At 48.6% G+C, this 19,697-nt stretch overlaps 1 protein-coding gene across 3 annotated transcripts in view; it reads left to right on the forward strand.

The window, feature by feature from the left end:
- The window catches only part of CEP290 (centrosomal protein 290), a 557,889-nt gene that overhangs the window by 65,741 nt on the left and 472,451 nt on the right, over positions 1–19,697 (forward strand). For all 3 annotated transcript variants that reach the window (XR_003856690.1, XM_029601651.1, XM_029601650.1), the window contains exons 10-11: positions 4,097–4,186; positions 5,398–5,520. Coding sequence is in view for 2 of the 3 variants with exons in the window: in XM_029601651.1 (XP_029457511.1) it covers positions 4,097–4,186; positions 5,398–5,520 (213 nt within the window). In the remaining variant the exon portion in view is untranslated. The remainder of the gene's footprint in view (positions 1–4,096; positions 4,187–5,397; positions 5,521–19,697) is intronic.

The raw sequence follows: 19,697 nt of genomic DNA on the forward strand, positions 1-19,697 counted from the left end.
AGGCCTCCGCTGGCTTCAACAGCTGCTCAGCTCCCAGGAGTTGCCTCCTGAGGAAGCACTTCAAGCAGACCACCTGGAGGCCGTCATAGCATATGGAGCAGACACTCTATATGACATTCTGAGAGTATTGGCCAGATCTATGGTTTCTGCAGTCTCGGCTAGACGCCTCCTCTGGCTTCGCAACTGGTCGGCGGATTCTTCTTCCAAGTCGCAACTGGGATCCCTACTCTTCAAGGGCAAGCTACTATTTGGGGAGGATCTGTACCAGATTATCAAGTCCCTCAGAGAGAATAAGGTACACAAACTGCCAGAGGATCGCCCTCGTTCTTCTAGGTCTTTTAATTCCACTAGAAGCCGATTCAGGAATCAACATCGTTTCTCCCGGGCAAGGACTGCAGCTCCTCATCAGCCGTCCTCTCGATCTCAATCCTGGACTCAGTCCTTTCATGCCCGAAGACAGCCCCACTCTGGTCCGGCCCAGGGGACGTCCTCCAAGTCTTCACAATGAAGCTATGCCGGCCCACTCCCCGATCCCCAGGATAGGGGGACGTGTCTCCCTTTTCTACGAGGAGTGGGTCAACATCACGTCAGATCAGTGGGTCCTGGATATTCTAAGACACGTCTACGTGTTAGAATTTGCTCGGCCGCTAAGAGACAGGTTCCTCTTCTCTCCATGTGGCCCAGTCCAGAAACAACTCCTAGTCCGGCAGACACTCGACAGGCTTCTGGCTCTCAGAGCGATTCGTCCGGTCCCCCCCTGGAAGTAGGCCGGGGACATTTATTCGGTATACTTCATAGTCCCCAAGAAGGAAGGTTCCTTCCTCCTGATCTTGGATCTCAAGATGGTCAACAGGGCCCTCAAGATTCCCCACTTTCGGATGGAAACCTTGTGCTCTGTGATAGCGGCGGTACACTCCGGAGTATTTTTGGCCTCCCTGCATCTGATGGAATCTTATCTACACATTCTCATCCTCCAAGCACACCAGCGTTTTTCTGCGATTCAAGATTCTGGGACAGCATTTCCAGTTCCAGGCTCTACCCTTTGGTCTTGCGACCGCTCCTCAAACCTTCATGAAGGTGATGATAGTAGTAGCTGCCGCTATCCAGAGGGAGGGAGTCTTGGTGCACCCATACCTGGACGACTGGCTCATTCGAGCAAAGTCCTCAGCCCAGTGCCAACGGGCGTTCGACAAGGTATTGACGCTTCTTCACTCCCTCGGTTGGGTGATCTACTTCGCCAAGAGCAGCCTTTCTCCATCTCAGTCTCTGGACTTCCTGGGGGCGCATTTCGACACAGCGCTGGGCAAGATGTCTCTGCCCCCCGAACAGGGCTCATACACTCATAGCTCAGATACAACGATTCATCAGTCTCTCGCTTCCAATGGCGTGGGATTACCTCCAGGTCCTGGGATCCATGGCTTCCACCATCAATCTGGTCCCCTGGGCGTTTGCACATATGTGTCCCTTATAGCGCACCTTGCTCTCCCGCTGGAAGCCGGTGTCTCGGAACTTCCACGCCATCCTTCCTCTCCCGCAGGGAGCCAAGGACAGTCTCTCGTGGTGGTTCAACCTGTCTCATCTTCTCCAGGGTGTTCCTTTGGACATCCCAAAATGGGTAATCGTCATGACTGACGCCAGTCTCTCTGGCTGGGGAGAGCAGTGTGTCAGATGAGTTCTGTGCAAGGGAAGTGGACGCCGTCTCAAGCAACTTGGCCAATCAATCGCTTGGAGACCAGAGCAAGTGCGTCTGGCATTGAAATGCTTCCTACCTCTCGTCCATCATCGCGCAGTCCGAATACTCTGACAATTCGACCACTGTGGCCTACATCAATCGCCAAGGGGGGCACAAGGAGCTGGCATGTCTCTCAGGAGACAGACAGGTTGATGGCGTGGGCGGAGACTCATTTCTCCCGCTCAGCAGCTTCCCACATCGCAGATGTAGACAATGTTTAAGCCGACTTTCTCAGTTGTCAACATCTAGATCCTGGAGAGTGGGAACTCTCAGAAGAGGCGGTGAATCTCCTGTTCCACAGATGGGGGACCCCATATCTGGATCTAATGGCAACCTTGCGGAATGCCAAGGCAGCTCGGTTCTTCAGTCGCAGAAGAGAGTATGGCGCAGAGGGAGTTGATGCCTTAGTCCTCCCCTGGCCCCGTCACGTTCTCCTCTACGTGTTTCCCCCTTGGCCTCTGGTGGGCAAGGTACTCCGGAGAATAGAGTCCCACCAGTATCCGGTAATGCTGGTGGCGCCGGAATGGCCCCGTCGTCCGTGGTTTGCAGACTTGATCAACCTCGCAGTGGACGGACCTCTTCATCTGGGTCACCTTCCACGCTTGCTGCATCAGGGTCTGGTATCTTTCGCCCAGGCCGATCACTTCTGTCTTGCGGCCTGGCTTTTGAGAGGGGCCGGCTGAGATATCGTGGATACCCAGAGGCTGTTATCTCGACCCTCCTCAAAGCTAGAAACACGTCTACCTCCATCTCCTATATCAGGGTATGGAAAGTTTTTGAGAACTAGTGTGCCTCCATACCTGTGTCGCCAAGGACCGCCTCGGTGGCTCAGATCCTATCTTTTCTTCAACAGGGACTGGACAAGGGTCTGGCCTACAACTCGCTGAGCGTGCAAATCTTTGCCCTTGGCTCTCTACTTCATCAATGAGAGGGAACTTCCCTCTCCTCTCACCCGGATATCATCCGATTCCTCAGGGGGGTGAAGCACGTGAAACCCCCCGGTCCGCACTCTTTATCCTTCGTGGAGTCTCAATCTTGTTCTCCGAATCTTGGTTGGTCCACCCTTTGAACCCATGCGTTCCGCGACCCTCAAGGATATCACTCTCAAGACGGTTTTCCTGGTAGCTATCTGTTCTGCCCGCAGAATCTCGGAGCTTCAAGCGCTCTCGTGCAGAGAGCCCTATCTTCGTTTCACGGATTTGGGAGTTTCCTTGCGCACTGTGCCTGCTTTTCTGCCCAAGGTGGTTTCCAAGTTCCACTTGAATCAGACGGTAGAGCTTCCGTCCTTCTCAGTGGACGCATCAGCGGATCTACGCAAGCTAGATGCCAAGCGTATCCTCATTCGCTATCTGGAAGTCACTAATGATTTTCGCTTGTCGGACCATCTTTTTGTTCTCTGGCATGGTCCGAGGAAGGGGGCCAAGGCGTCGAAAACTACCATTGCTCGCTGTCTGAAGGAGGCGATCTTGGTGGCCTACACTGGAGCGGATCGACAACCTCCGGCGGGTGTCAAGGCCCATTCTCTTCGAGCTCAGGCTGCTTCCTTGCCGGAGATGCAATCGGTCTCGTTCCAGGAGATTTGTCGAGCGGCAACTTTGAAATCGTTACATACCTTTGCTCGTCGTTATCATCTACACATACAGTCGCTTACTTTTGGCTCCTTTGGCTCTAGGGTCATTCGAGCAGGGCTTTCCGGGGCCCACCCTATGTAGGGAAGCTTTGGTACATCCCACTGTCTGGACTGATCCTGGTACGTACAGGGAAAAGAAAATTATTCCTTACCTGCTAATTTTCGTTCCTGTAGTACCAAGGATCAGTCCAGACACCCTTCCTGACTGTTTTATTGGGTTTGGGATTGCCTCTCTGCTCAAATTGTTTTTCAGTGCCTTTTTTCCTTTGGCTGGTTAATGGTTCATTCTGCAAGTTTGTTGTTTGACACTGTTTTGTGCCTTTTGCACACTATTTGTTACTTAATTCTCTTGTTCTTGATCCATCCAGATTTTCCTCTTTGCTTTGATATACTTCATTCTGAGGATTAGTAGAGGGTGCACTACCTTATAAGGAAGCATCTTTCAAAGTTCTAATTGACTCCATCTGCTGGAAGGGGGAGATAACCCACTGTCTTGACTGATCCTTGGTACTACAGGAATGAAAATTAGCAGGTAAGGAATAATTTTCTTATACTTTTCTCTTCTTGAGGAGTTACAACCCTTTTATTATAGTACTGTGCAGTAATGGGGAGGTTTATTTCATTTTGAGTCATTTCAGCATTTGAGCCTGTCATGCTGAAATGCCTCTTGCATCCCAGCACAAATGTAACATATTCTGTATTTACATTGCACATGTACATGTAATTCACTGCAGGTGCAGGAGCTTACAGCTCAGTTACAAGCCAAGAATGAAGATGATGATCCAGTTATGATAGCTGTGAACACAAAAGTAGAAGAATGGAAGGTAATTATACTTGAAAATTTACTTCGTTACTTGTGTTATATGTATCTGCAAAGCAGTAGTACTTTGCTGCTTACAGTGAAGTTAAAACTTGCTGTGAATTAGATAAGCCTCACAAAGACGTGAGAAGAATCAGTAAGACAGTTATTTAAAAGCAGTCCTATTTTGTAGGAAAATGCTATTTCTTTTTAGTTCACAGAAAATGCTTGGGAGGATCCTAAGCGTCCTCTTCCTCCTCCCCACCAGGTGTCACTTTCAGGCCTGAATTTAGTTATAGACAACTGTCTCCAGCGCTATATTTTGATAGGTGTTGGAGCATTGTCACAATCTTGCCACCATCTGGGCCTGCCACCTGTCCCCTTCTGCTGGGCCCGCAGTAGTAGTATTAACAGCTTCCAGAAAGCTTTGCACAGGGCCATTGAGCTGACACACGCATCAGAGACCCTGCAGTGGCCCTGCTCCAAGCATGGGTTTCATGCTAACAGGAAAAACCGTGCGGTGAAAGTAGCAGGACCGCCACAGGCGTGCTGGCTCCAAGTTTCCTTGAAGTTGTTACTACTTCTACTACTACCACCACTACCACTACCACCACCACCACCACCACCACTACCACTACTACTACTACTACATGCCCCGCAGAAGGATAGGTGCCAGGCCCTTGGTTGATCTCCGAAAGTGAGAGGGAAAGGGGAATTCAGGGGCCACTGGCTCTCTCCCCTACTGATAATTTTTGGGGGAGGCACTTCTTTCTTTCTTTTTTCCAATCTGGAGGACCCCATTTCCCCCCAAGTGCCTTTGGGCACCCAACTGTTAATACCGGCTCTAGCCACTTCAGAATCATCTAATCTTTGGCTGTGGGTTGACAGAGAAGCAATAGGGAAGAGGAAGGAGGACACCAGAATCCTGTAGAACATTTCTTAGTTCCTTGCTAAAATCCTTATCTCAAGAACGATCCCAAAAAACTGTATATTAGAACATCTGTTAATGTAAAAAGGTGTCTGCCTTTCTTTTCATGGTTATGTCCATGGAAACTTTTTTCTTTCTTTCTTTTTTTTTTTTTAATAAAGTAGAATGCTTTAGGAATAACTGTTATGTTTTAGTGGAGCTGGACATTTTTAATAGTGACAAATTTTGAATTTGCTGTGTAAGACGCACTTTTACTTTAAGGCATGATTTGTGTGTCAGTGGTTCAATACTCTGTTAAATATTTGCAGAAAATCTTGGCTTCCAAAGATGATGAAATTATTGAGTACCAGCAAATGCTGCATAACCTGAAAGAAAAGTTAAAAAATGCTCAGCTTGATGCTGACAAAAGCAACATTATGGCTCTCCAACAGGTAACTGTGTTGACGAACACACATGTTCATGTGCATAGGGAGTATTCAATAAGCTTTATTCAGTAAATGTTACAAAAAAGCGAGAAAGCGCCTCTGTTAGCTTGGACACATTGAAATTTAGAAATATTGTATGTGATTGTGGGCTGTGTCACTAGGTAATTGACATAACTTGCAGTTAGATTTTGTGAACTAAAGGTGAAGGGAGTCTGTTTAAAGATAAGGACTATTCACTTTAATAGAACCTGCTTCTCAAGAAACCATCACTTGTAGAAAATTCAGAGCTTTTTTTTTGTTAGGAGGGTACTTGCAGGTACTGAGCCCTGGCATCTTTTTTTATTCACCTGCTTGATTTTGCCCCATGAGTCCTAAAAAAATAATGCATCCTTCCCTGTACGTACCTGGATCAGTCCAGACTCCTGGGTTGTGCCTCCCTTCCAGCAAATGGTAATAGTGGTGGTTATCTAAGTCAATTTAATTAATAGCAGGTAATGGACTTCTCCTCCAAGAACTTATCCAATCCTTTTTTAAACACAGCTATACTAACTGCACTAACCTCATCCTCTGGCAACAAATTCCAGAGTTTAATTGTGCGTTGAGTAAAAAAGAACTTTCTCCGATTAGTTTTAAATGTGCCACATGCTAACTTCATGGAGTGCCCCCTAGTCTTTCTATTATCCGAAAGAGTAAATAACCGATTCACATCTATCTCCAGCAGATAGTTGAGGTGCAAAACCCACAGTCTGGTTTGATCTGTAACATTTAGGTAGAGCTTGTTTTGGAAGTTGTTAGTGTAGATAGAGAGGTATTTTAGCAGTAAAGTTCTTTAAAAAAAAAAAAAAAAAAAGTTTGCTCAACTTGGAGTCTCAAGCCGCCCGGAGGGTTGTCAGGTCCTGAGGGGACCATCCCCTCTTGTGTTGCAGGCAGCTGCTTGAAAGGGTCGAGGGCCCTGGTACCACCCCCAGAGCAGCTCTGGGGGTGATACCGGAGAGTCCGGCTCACTCGCCCCCAGACGGAACAGAGGCTCATATGGGCTGCCGTGACGGCCCGGGGGTAAATAGAAAAAAGAAATAATTATACAAGTCTCTTTTATTTTTTGCTGTGCAGCCTCTCCCTTGACTTCTTGCGTCTGCGGCTCCTTTTGTTTGGCGATTCGCTGGCCCGGGGGGCTGTGTACTTGCGAGGCAGGGCTGTCATGCCCCGATCATCGGCTTGCTGCACGTGCGCCTCTGCATGCACGCGCACGTCTGTCTCGCAACAGAATTTGTTTCGCTTGTCTTCCGGGAGGGGAGGGTCCCTCCGTTTCGCCCCGGGAGGATCGGCAACACGCACGCCCGAATGCGGCGAGGTCCCCTGCTCCTCCGGCTGCCCTGGCTGAGCCGTTCCTACGGAGCGTGGGAACGGCGGCCATTTTGCCTTCAGGCAGCACTAGCAGGAGAGCCACAAGGAGCGCGCGGGGAGGGAATTCTCCTCCTGCGATATCTCCGCAGAGGCCCGTCTCCGGAGGGACAGGGGATGCAGACCAGAGTCTACTGAAACGGATGATGAACCCCGATGGTGCAGGGGACTCCTCCTCTTCCTCTTCGTTTTCCTCTGAGTTTGTATTGCTTATGTGTAAGGCGTTTAGGGCCAAGAAGGCAGGTAGGAAGCAGGTTGAGGAGGGTCCCTCCCCCAGTGGCTCCCAGAAGGCCAATCGGAAGCGGCATAGGTTTAAGGGGAGCCGGGACAGGGATACCGGGGGCTCCGGTCTCCCTAAGGTACAACGCCCTTTACGAACAGGGGGCCATCAGACCTCTGATGATACGGATTCACAAGAAAAGCCCTCAGGAGGGGTGGATGAGAATCTGGACTTGCCAGCGGACGAGGTCCGAGGGGCACAGGTCGCCGAGGGGGACGACCCAAAGGTAGTCCAGCTGTACTGTAGAGATGAGCTCGGCCCACTCATCCCCTTTATTTTGAGAGAGTTGGGGATCGAGGGGGCCCCGGCGGAGGTCAATCAGGGGAATATGGATCCTGTCTTGTTGGGCCTGAGGGGCCCCACTACTTCATTCCCATTCCATTTTTCTGCCACGGATTTGTTATTCCGTGAGTGGGATACCCCTGACCTCAGGCTCAAGGTGAGTAAAGCTATGGACAAGCTATATCCTTTGCCGGAGGACGCTCTGGAGATGTTGCGAGTGCCTAAGGTGGACTCGGCGGTGACAGCGGTTACCAAGTGGACCACTATACCGGTCACCGGAGCGACGGCCCTCAAGGATCTGCAGGATAGGAAGTTGGAGATTCAACTCAAGAAGATTTTTGAAGTGTCGGCGCTGGCGGTGCGGGCCGCCATGTGTAGCAATTTTGCCCTGCGGGCTGGCCTCCGCTGGGTTCAGTAGCTGCAGGCAAATGAGGGCCTGTCGGAGGGTGAGGCTCTACAAGCGGGGCCGACTGGAGTCAGTGGTCGCGTATAGTGCTGACGCCCTTCATGATCTGTTGAGGGCCTCAGCCAGGTCCATGGTATCCACGGTGTCAGCGCGCAGGCTTTTGTGATTGAGAAACTGGGTGGCGGATGTCTCGTCTAAGGCGCAACTTGGCTCCATGCCTTTTAAGGGAAAGCTGCTTTTTGGTAAGCAGAGGATTTGATCAAATCTCTGGGAGAAAATAAGGTCCATTGTTTGCTGGAGGATCGGCCCAAGTCCAGAGGTTCCTTTTCTGCAAGATCTCGTTTTCGAGGAAATTGGAAGTTTCGTCCTGCCAGGTCTGCGGAGCCTGCTTTCAGGCCAGGGCTTAACAGGCAACAGTCATGGTCTCAGTCCTTTCGTGGCCGCCGGTTTCGGAGACCTGGAGCTTCCCCGGCGTCCACTGGAGTCGTTTTCACAATGAGATGAGGCGGGCCCACTCCTCGGAGGTTGTCGTGGGAGGAAGACTGTCCTTGTTTTACGAGGAATGGGCCAGGGTGACATCGGATCAGTGGGTCCTCACAGTGATAAAACACGGTTACGCTTTAGATTTTGTACGCCGTCCACGCGACCTATTTCTGAGGTCCCCGTGCGCATATCAAGAAAAGCGTCAGGCAGTGCTCGACACGTTACGAAGACTTCAGGGCCTGGGGGCAATTACCCCGGTCCCGTTGGGCGAACAAAGGAAGGGCCGGTATTCCATCTACTTCGTGGTCCTAAAGAAAGAGGGAACTTTCCCACCCATCCTCGACCTAAAAGTCGTCAATCGCTGTCTTTGGGTGCCTCGCTTCCGCATGGAGACCCTGCGGTTGGTGATTGCCTCCGTACGTCCGGGCGAGTTTCTGGCGTCGCTGGACTTGATGGAAGCTTATCTGCACATCGGCATGCGACGAGATCACCAGCGGTTTCTACGGTTTTTTGTCCTCTTGTCACCATTATCAATTTCAAGCCCTGCCTTTCGGGCTGGCCACCGCTCCCAGAACGTTCACCAAGATCATGGTGGTAGTGGCGGCTCAGCTTTGCAGGGAAGGCTGGTTGGTGCATCCATATTTGGACGACTGGCTGATTCGAGCAAAGTCCGAAGAACTTTGTCACGAGGTGGTTCGCCGGATGCTGCAGCTGTTGAGATCCCTCCGCTGGGTGATCAACTTGGCCAAGAGACAGCTTGTTCCTTCCCAGACCTTGGAGTTTCTGGGAGCGCTGTTCGACACGAGAGAAGGGAAGGTGTTCCTGATAGCAGATCACATTACCAAGTTACAGAGTCAGGTTCAGGCTCTGTTGGTAAACCACCTTCCTCGGGTGTGGAATTACCTGAGGGTCTTGGGATCCATGACTTTCACTCTGGAGCTCGTACCGTGGGCCTTTGCGCATATGCGTCCGTTACAGTCGGCATTGCTGTCCAGGTGGAGTCCGGTCTCTGAACAGTTTCATCTCCCTCTCCCACTCCCAGAGGTGGCGAGGTCCAGTCTCGGCTGGTGGCTTTGCTCGGACAATTTGCAAAAGGGAGTTTCCCTAGTAATGCCCGAATGGACGATTGTGACTACGGATGCCAGTCTCTCCGGTTGGGGAGCAGTATGCCTCCGGAAGTCTGTACAGGGCCTATGGTCCCTACAGGAGTCTCAGTGGTCCGTCAATCGTCTGGAGACCAGAGTGGTTCGTCTGGCCTTACAAGCGTTCTGTCCACTGATTCAGGGCAAGTCATTCCGGGTCTTGTCCGACAATGCAACCACGGTGGCGTATATCAATCGACAAGAAGGGACCCAAAGTCGCCCAGTGGCGGAGGAAGCACGGACGTTGATACACTGGATGGAGCAGCACTTGTCCCGTATAGCGGCGTCCCACATAGCGGGCGTCGAAAATGTACAGGCGGACTTTCTGAGTCGCAACCACCTCGACCCAGGAGAGTGGGAGTTTGTGGACGAAGCCTTTCGACTCATTTGCGACGAATGGGGCACTCCTGATGGCGACCTTCAAGAATGCCAAGGCACAGCGGTTTTTCAGCAGGTGCAGGGAGAGAGGGCCGAGGGCATGGACGCGCTAGTCCTCCCGTGGCCAACGTGCCTTTCCACCATGGCCCCTCATAGGGAAGATGCTTCGTCGGATAGAGCTACACCCGGCGGAGGTCATACTGGTAATCCTGGAGTGGCCGAGACACCCGTGGTTTGCAGATCTGCTCAACCTGACTGTGTCGGGGCCATCCCGTGTCTCCTTCATCAAGGCCCTGTATATTTGGAAGAGGCGGATCACTTTTGTGTAGCGGCATGGCTTTTGAGAGGCGACGCTTAAAAGGCAAGGGTTACTCGGACACGGTGATTGCTAACCTTTTGAGATCGCGAAAGTCGTCTACATCTTTAACGTATGCTAGGGTGTGGAAAGTGTTTGAAGATTGGTGCGTAGCATGGCAAGTTGATCCCATCCAGGCGTCTATCGCGGATATTTTGTGTTTTCTGCAAGCTGGTCTCGCAAAGGGTTTATCGTGCAGTTTGCTTAGGGTCCAGGTGGCGGCCCTTGTTTGTTTTCGAGGTTCTCTTCATGGAATGTCATTGGCTACCCATCCGGATGTGGCACGTTTTCTTCGGGGAGCCAAACATTTGCGTCCCCCGCTTCGGTCCCCTTGTACTTCGTGGAATCTGAATTTGGTTCTCAACGCGTTGTGTGGTTTGCCCTTTGAGCCTTTAAAGAGAGCGACCTTGAAAGATCTTACTTTAAAAGTGGTATTTTTGGTTGCTATTTCCTCTGCACGAAGGGTGGTGGAACTTCAGGCTTTGTCTTGTAGGGAGCCTTTCCTACGGATTTCTGAGTCGGGAGTTTCGTTGCTTACGGACCCGTCCTTTCTTCTGAAGGTAGTTTCCTCCTTTCACCTGAATCAGTCAGTGGAACTTTCATCGTTTGCGAATGTGGATCGGTTGGATCCCCTTGCGCGAGACTTGCGGAAGTTGGATGTTCAGAGAGCACTCCTACAGTACCTGGAAGTCACGAATGCTTTTCGATTGTCGGACCATCTCTTTGTACTGTGGAGTAGTCCAAAGAGGGGAAATATGGCTTCCAGGACTACTATTGCTCGCTGGCTGAAGGAAGCTATCAGCTCGGCTTATATTCTGCGGAATAAGACCTCGCCGGTAAATGTTCGAGCACACTCTACTAGAGCTCAGGCTCTAGTAGAGTGTGCTCTACTGGGCGGAATGTCAGCATATTTCTCCTCAAGAGATTTGTAGAGTGGCTACATGGAAATCTTTGCATACGTTTGCGAAACATTATCGACTGGATGTCCGGGCACCGGTCCCGGGGGCGTTTGGAGAAGGTGTGCTTCGAGCGGGTCTCTCTGGGTCCCACCCTAAGTAATTGCGCTCTGGTACATCCCAGGAGTCTGGACTGATCCAGGTATGTACAGGGAAAGGAAAATTGGTTCTTACCTGATAATTTTCGTTCCTGTAGTACCACGGATCAGTTCAGAGTCCCACCCTTTTCTCAGCATTAAGTCAAGGGAGAGTCCGCTCGATCGATAATTGTCTAAGATGATTCTGCAGATTTGATTTCTCAGGTTTGGGTCACGGTCAGCCTTAGTGATCCAGTTGTTCAGATTTGGGTTTCCATTTCCTGTATATGGTTAGTTTGGTTTGATCCATTCTGCTTTGACATTGAGTAATACTGGCAGACTGTGGGTGGCACCTTGGTATATATGGCAGAGTCTGTCAAAACTTTCTCTGTCTCCATCTGCTGGAAGGGAGGCAAAACCCAGGAGTCTGGACTGATCCGTGGTACTACAGGAACGAAAATTATCAGGTAAGAACCAATTTTCCTTTATTAACCCTGAAAGATAATTCAGAAAAAATTCAATAATCAAAATCATGATTTTTTTTTTTTTTTTAGTTGCCAGTTCTGGAGACCATATCTTTAAAATAATATTGATAAAAGAGGGCTACCAAAATGGTGCATGGACTGCAGTATAAGCCAGTCACAGAGATACTGAGGATCTAAAGAAGAGAAAGGGGAGATATGATGCTAATATTCAAATATCTAGCAGGCTTCCAGAAGGAAGCATTATCCATTTGAATCAAAAGTTGAAGGACAGGGGCTCTTCATATGAAGCCGAAGATGGGGAAGCTAAAAAAGAATGTGAGAAAATATTTTTTCACTGAGAGGATGGTGAATACTTGGAGCAGACTTTGAGGCCGGCCTAGATTTGTCAATAGGCAAACTAGGCCTGTACCTAGGGTGGCAAAATCTGGAGGGAGAGAGGGGAGGAAAGGGATTTCCTTTTGGAGATGTTTGGGGCTGAGAAGGGATCATTGCAGGTAAAAGAGAGGGCGATGAGAAGGGGATCAGCTGGGGGCATGTTTTTTGTAGGAAAGAGAGAGGACTGGGGGGGTTGGAGCAGTGTATTTATTTATTTATTTTTAATTTTTATATACCGATGTTCCTGTAAAGAATACATATCGCACCGGTTTACAAGGAACTGAACAGTCGCCTCCAGGGCGGAAATACATTAAAACAGTCGCCTCAAGGCAGAATACATTAACACAAGTATACAGGAAAACTATTAAAGAGAACTTTCATAAACTCAATTAAATGTAACTGGGAACCATAAATCAGGAACATATGTACATAGGTAGGTATATCGTCTGTCGCTTCACCAGATTTTAGCTCTCAGGGAAAGCTTGAGTGAATAGCCAAGTCTTTAGCTTCTTTTTGAATGTCGGAAGGCATGGTTCTTGGCGGAGGTCCGGTGGGAGCAGGTTCCAAAGATGGGGACCTGCAGTGGACAGAGCTAGTTTCCTCAATGAGGTTTTTGTTGGCTGGGTGTGAAGCATGTTCTGGTATGCACTTCTGATTGGTCTATTGGAGATGTGTTGCTGTAGTTGGAAGGATAGGTTGAGGGGGGAGATGTTGTGAAGAGCCTTGTGAATCATCATGAGGGATTTAAATTGTATCCTAAATTTTATAGGCAGCCAGTGAAGATTTTGGAGGATAGGGGTGATGTGATCCCATTTTTTGGTGTTAGTGGGAATTCTGGCCGTCGCGTTCTGGACCATCTGAAGTGGTTTGATGGTGTTGGCTGGCAGGCCCAGGAGGAGTGAGTTGCAATAGTCCAGTTTAGGGAGGATGATAGATTGTAGTACCAAGCGGAAGTCTCGGAAGTGTAGAAGAGGTTTTAATTTTTTTAAGACTTGCAATTTGAAGAAGCAGTCTTTGGTAGTATTGTTTATGAACTTGGTGAAGTTGAGTTGGTTGTCCAGAAGTACACCAAGATCTCTTACTTGTGGCGTGTGGTCGATTGATGTGAAGGAGAGTTGGGTGGAACTAGTTGGGTTGAATAGAGAGCACTTGTCTGGAGCTATTATGAGGATTTCAGTTTTGCTAGTATTTAGCACGAGGTTGAGGCTTGTTAGCATGTTTTTGATTGCCGAAAGGCAGCTGTTCCAGTAAGACCACGTTTTGTGGAGGGATTCCATTATCGGGATGAGGATCTGAATGTCATCCGCGTATAGGAAGTGTGTTAGCTTGAGGTTAGATAGTAGATGGCAGAGTGGAAGGAGATAAATATTGAATAGTGTAGGTGAAAGGGATGATCCTTGAGGTACCCCCAGCTTTGATCTGATAGGGAGTGATTCTTTGTTGTTAATCCTAACCTTGTATTGCCTGTTTTCAAGGAAAGATTTGAACCAGTTGAGCGCTGAACCTGTTAAACCAATATCTGCTAGATGCTGAATGAGGCAGGAATGGTTCACAGTGTCGAACGCTGAGGAGAGGTCCAGTAAGACGAGAAGGAAAGGTTGACCATTTTCCAGGTTGATGAGGATGTTATCAGAAAGCGAGGCTAGTAGAGATTCAGTGTTCAGTGACTTTCGAAATCTGAATTGATTGGAGGTTAGAATGTCATTCTCTTCTAGGAATTCGGATAGTTGTCTGTTTACTACCTTCTCCATGATTTTTGCAATCATTGGGAGGTTGGCAATTGGTCTGAAGTTAGCTGGGTCAGTGGGTGGAAGGTTAGGTTTTTTAAGGAGAGGCTTGAGAATAGCAAGCTTGAGTTGGTCAGGGACTTGACCTTGGGAGAGCGAGCAGTTTATGATGTCTGCTATCGGTTTAGCGATGATGTTAGGAATGGAGAACAATAGATTGGATGGGATGTGGTCAAGTGGGTGGGACGAGGGCTTCATCTTCCTAAGGATGTTTTCAATTTCTAAGGCGGACGTCTGCTCAAGGGAAGCCATCGAAGCTGTAGTTGCTTTGTATTGCATGTGGGTTGGGTGAGAGTGTTGTGTGCTGGTGGTGGGAGGGTAGTTCAGTTGAGGAGAGGGCCCCTTGAAAGGAGCGAGGAGGGTGTCTATTTTTTTCTCAAAGTAGACCGCCAGTTCGTTGGCTTTGTTGGATGCTTGTGCGTCTGGTATAAGAGGGGTAGTTGGTTTAGTGAGGGCTGACACATAGGAAAACAGAGCTCTAGAGTCGAAGATAAAGTGGTGGATCTTTTTTGAGAAGAATTCTTTCTTGGTTATATTGATGATGTTTCTGTAAGAGTTTAGGCAAGATTTATAAGCCAAGAGGATAATAGTGGACGGGTTTTTTCGCCACCTGTGTTCCTTACATCTGAGCTCATGTTTGAGCGACTTCAACTCTGGCGTGAACCAGGGTTTCCTGTTGTCCTTTTCAGGATGGAGCAATTTCGTGGTCATGGGGCATACTTGATCAGCCACCCTATTGGTGATGTTGATCCATGAGGTAGTGGCAGTGTTGACGTCTGAGAGGTTTAGTTGAGCTAGTTCTTTGGATAAATGAGAGCTGAGGATTTCTCCAGTACAAGGTTTTCGGATGGCGACTGAGGTTGCATGTGTAGTTTGGGGAGGGTGTTCCATGATCTCTAGAGCCGTGGAGATGATTCGGTGGTCCGTCCAAGGGACCTGTAGGCATGATGGATTGTTAACGGACGATATTCCTTCATTTACGAAAATGAGGTCTAACGTGTGACCTGCCTTATGGGTGTATGTCTGAGAGAAGAGATTGGTGCTGGGTGTGTGTATGTGTATGTCAGATTGGGTGGGAGATTAGAAAAGGGATAGGGATACAAAGGGAAGCAGAACTGAAACATAGTACAGACATCTCCCCGCCCCCTTTCTTCCCTTCACAAATAGACTGCTACTACTACAATTATTTTCATAAATGAGCCTTTAGAACCAGCAATTTTAACGGCTCTAAAGAGAGATTCCTTTAGTTAATCCATTAATGCCTGCTAGACAAAGAGTGGCGAGGCACTGGAACTGCCTTGAAAAGCCTCCCCTAAAAGGCACAGGTGCAATTGGTTTGTCAGACTTATTCTTTGGAGATATGGACTTATGAATTAAGGAAGGACTATCCTGATGTTTGAGACATGGGAACCCTTGCTAAGTTTGGAAGCTGAAAGAGGCTCCCCAGAACATAGGATGATTTCTATTTTTTTCCTTTTATTTTTCCCCCAAGTCTTCTGGGTTGTATGGCCTGACAGTATTAAGAGTAAAAATGCTTTCACACTGCAGTAGAATCGGGGTGGGAGGGTTTTCGGTTGGGTATATATGCCTGTTACATTAGCAGCATCTTTGTGTATTGTGCAAATTAATTGTTCCCTGACAGGGTAGGGTAAAATTAGAAATTCACAAGAAAAGAAGATTCATAGAGTTTCATTATTTATCTCATGCCTTTTCATAGCTCAAGGTGAGTTACATGAAGGCACAGTAGGTATTTTCTTGTCCTCACAGGGCTTACAGTCTAAAGGTCTCATTTACTTGCATTTTTCTCATAGACAAAGAATGGGAGAAAAGCCTTTGTGAATTAGGTCAAGATGTTTTCAGAGAGACCTGGAAACCTGCCTCTTTTTCAGTCAGAGAAGTTTTGAGGGATGAATCAATCTTTTGTGGGGCCAGGAAATTTAGAAACAACATTGCTGGAATGTCTGAAGTTTGCCAGTCGACCCAATAAAGGTCAGCTGGTCTGCTCCAAAGTTGTCCCGGTAGGCGGTCACTTCAGTGGTTTTACTGGGTTTGAACACACATCACCTTAGACCAGTGGGTCCTGGACATCCTGCAGAACGGATATTCTCTAGAATTTGACATTCAAATGCTGGTGAGGTGTTTCCTTGCACATAAGTATTCAATGGGAAGGTGATAAAGGCTACTTTGGAAAGGCTTCATCATTTGGAAGCTGTAGTTACAGTTTTGTTCGAGGCTCAGGGCCTAAATCAATACTTAATCAATTTTATAGTTCCAAAGGAAGGTGGTTCTTTTCATTGTATCCCAAATCTCAGAGGTCAATGGCTATCTCTGCATTCCCACTTCAGGATGAAACCACTTTGCTCCATCATAGTGAGAGTAAAGCAAGAAGAGTTTTTCATTTCTGGACATAGCCAAAATGTAGTTCTACATTCTCATTATGGAAGAACACCCTTCTGTTTTGTTCTTAGGGAAACAAATCCAGTTCAAGGTACTCTCCTTCAGGATTGCCACAGCATCAAGACCACCCTTCAAGATGATAGTGATGTTAGTGGCATCTTTATGCAGGGGAGGTATCCTGATTTATCAATATCTGGACAATTGACTAATCCTTGTTAAATCGTTTCAGGAGAGCCAGTTGGCCTTGTCCAGGAAAATTCAGATACTAGAAGACTTGGGCTAGGTGGGGGAACTATGTTAAGAGCAATCTGGTTCCCTCCCAGTCTTCAGAATATTTGGGGACTTGGTTTGATATGAGGATGGGCCAAGTTTTTCTGAAGTGTGAGAGTTTCTGTCTTGAAAAACTTGTAGTGTGTCGTACTATCTCCAATTTCTGGGTTATATGGCAGCCACTTTGGATCTAGTTTCTTGAGTCAGAGGTCACATGCATCCTTTTCAGTCATCTTTGTTGATTTGCTAATCCCAACAATAACAGGATTATGAGGTTTGTCTTCATGTTCCCCTTTCCATAAGGAAACCATTAGCTTGGTGGGCATCTCCTATGAATCTGTTGAAGGGAATAGACCTGGAACCTCCCAGTAGATTGTAGTGACTTCAGATGTGAGCCTATTGGGCTGGAAAGCTCACTGTTGCGATAAGGTAGCGCAAGTACTATGGTCCATGGAGGAAGGATTTTGGTCAATAAACAGTCTAGAGACCAGGGACATCAATAAGGAGAGATAGTTTGGGTGCCCTCAGACAATGCCTTAGTGGTAGCAAGGGACACTCAAAGTACCATGTTGGCCCAGGAAGCAAGCTGCTTGTTTCAGTGGGCAGAACAGTATCTATTTTGTAGCTTTTGGCTGCTTGCATCTCTGGATCAGAAAACCTTCGAGCCAAATTTCTCAGCAGAAATACATTGGATCCTGGAGTGTGAAAACTCAGCCCAAAGTCTTTTCAGAAGGTAGTAGACTGGTGGGGCTTCCCTTATATGAATTTGATGGAAACTTACAAAAACTCCATAGCGACAGATTTAGTCGCTAGAAAGAATGGAGTTCCAGCAGGATTGATTCCTTCTTTCATCTTTGGCCAAAGAACAAACTTCAAACTTTTGTATGGCTTCCTGCCATGACCTCTCGTAGGCAGGACTCTAAGAAGAATAGAAGATCACTTTTTGATAGTTATCCTGGTGGCTGTAGATTGGCCAGGAAGACCATGGTATGTGGAACTGGTGCAATTGTAGGCCGAGGTTCCTCTCTGTCTTCCCAGTGGTCACAGCCTGGTCTCTGAGGAAAAGCAGGATGGTAGTCCTCACTCATGGGTAACATCATAAGATGGAGCCCCAAAACAGTAAACTTATGTCAAAGATTCTAGAACTTTGACTTGGCCACATTGAGCTTGCTCTGCATGCCCTATACCATGAGTCCACACAGGATCCCTCTTCAGTCTCTTCTTTTCCATGGAGCTGCAGCATCACGGTCAGTGAGCCTCATGTTTGGTCTATTTTTGGTAAACTTTTCCTTGTGGTTTTTCGCGCTATCTTGTGCTGCTTGTCACCAATGATTGACGCTGGGTCCCTCTCCGTTCTCCCTTTAGCATCCTAGTTGGAGTTTTCAAAGTTTCTGGTAAGTTTCTTTTCGTGTAAGTCCCCTGGGATGGTGGTGCGGTGGGTGCTTGCTGATTTAGCATCTCTTTTCTTTTGTCCCATCATGGCCTCTTCCGGTTTTAAGCGATGCCCCTGGTGTCCGAAGACAATGTCCATCACAGACCCCCATTATGAATGTGTCCTCTGCCTAGGGTCATTGCATGACGTCCGGGGTTGCTGCAGCTGCACCCAGATGACCCTGAAAGGACATCTTCTTTGACTTGATAAGATGTAACACTTTTTTGGGTCGAAGAAGGCCGAGCTATCTGCATTGGCAATGGAGGCATCAACATCGAGAGACCACGGAGCTGCACTGATGGACACTGAGCTGTCGACATCAGCAGAGCTGTCTGTTCCGTCTGTGCCATCGGCTGATAGGGGCGCCAGAGACCGATCAGGACGTCAGGTTCCTCATCATCGGCCTCTGTATCAGGGAAAGACCATTCCGAGCATTGATGGAAACCATGAAATCATCGGCACTGGTCCCTGTTGATGCACAGTGCTGGGCAAGGGGATGCATTGGCTTGCACTGAGATGCTCCCGAAGCAAACCATCAGTGAGGAAAGACAGTCCTCCACTGATGCTGGAGGTGTGCCATGGAGTCCACCAATCCTCCTCTAGGTTCTGAAGAGGATCTGATCTCACATCCTCCCTCCCAGTCAGTTTTGGCATCAGCAGTGTTCGAGGAGCTTGAGAGGTGTGTACAATTGGCTGTTGAGTGGGCAATGTGGAACGTGGTTGCTGCGGCATCGAATGTGCTGGCACCATCCGTCTTGGAGGCACTGCTCGAATTTCTCCACGCGCTGATCGGCATGTTACCGACCAAGCCACCATCTGTTCCCGGGTTGTCTCCAGTGGGGCACCGGAGCTTCCCCCTGCTGATAAGGTGGTCATGGCCGGCTTCTCAAAGGAGGAAGCTTCCCTCAGGCAAGCCAAGCTATCGAGGCCTGCACCCCCCCAACCGTCCAGTGCCATCGGTGCCCCCACTGCTGGATGAAGGCCGAGCTCCCAGGGCTCCATCTCCAGTCAATGACATGGAGGATAATGAGCCTTATGATCCCTGGAGGAATGACTCTACAGAGGTCTAAGATGATGCCTCCAATGGTCTCCCTTCAGACCCTTCTCTTCCGGAAGTGCAAAGGAGGTCTCTGAGAATTTTGCGGGGTTTGTACAGTTGATGGCGGAGGCCATCCCCTTTCAGTTGTTAACTGAAGAGGATGCCCGGCACAAAATACTGGAGATCTTCCAGTCTGTGGCACCTCCTAAAGAGGTCATGGAGGATCCAGTACACAACATCCTTAAGGAGTTGCTGTTGAGGATCTGGGAGTGGCCCCCTTACAGTGCCTCCTGTAAACAAGAAGGCGGATGCAGTTTATCTCACCTGGAAGGCTACTGGATTTGACTAGCGTCTGCTGCCTCACCAGTCAGTGGTGGTGGTTGAATCTGCTCTCAAGAGAGCCAAGCATTCTCGGATCCATTCTTCGGCGCCCCCAGGGAAGGATCACAGAGCAATGGACGCTTGTGGAAGGAAGGTTTTTCAGGGAACTATGCTCATTGCCTGCATAGCTTCTTAACAGCTCTATATGAGCCAATACTCGCGGGACATCTGGAAGCAGGTGCAGGAGGTGGCCAAGCAGTTGCCTCAACAGCAGCAGGACACCTTCATGTCACTGGTGCTTAAAGGCCTGGAGTGTG

Source organism: Rhinatrema bivittatum, chromosome 4, assembly GCF_901001135.1.
Source record: "Rhinatrema bivittatum chromosome 4, aRhiBiv1.1, whole genome shotgun sequence".
Taxonomy (NCBI): Eukaryota; Metazoa; Chordata; class Amphibia; order Gymnophiona; family Rhinatrematidae; genus Rhinatrema; species Rhinatrema bivittatum.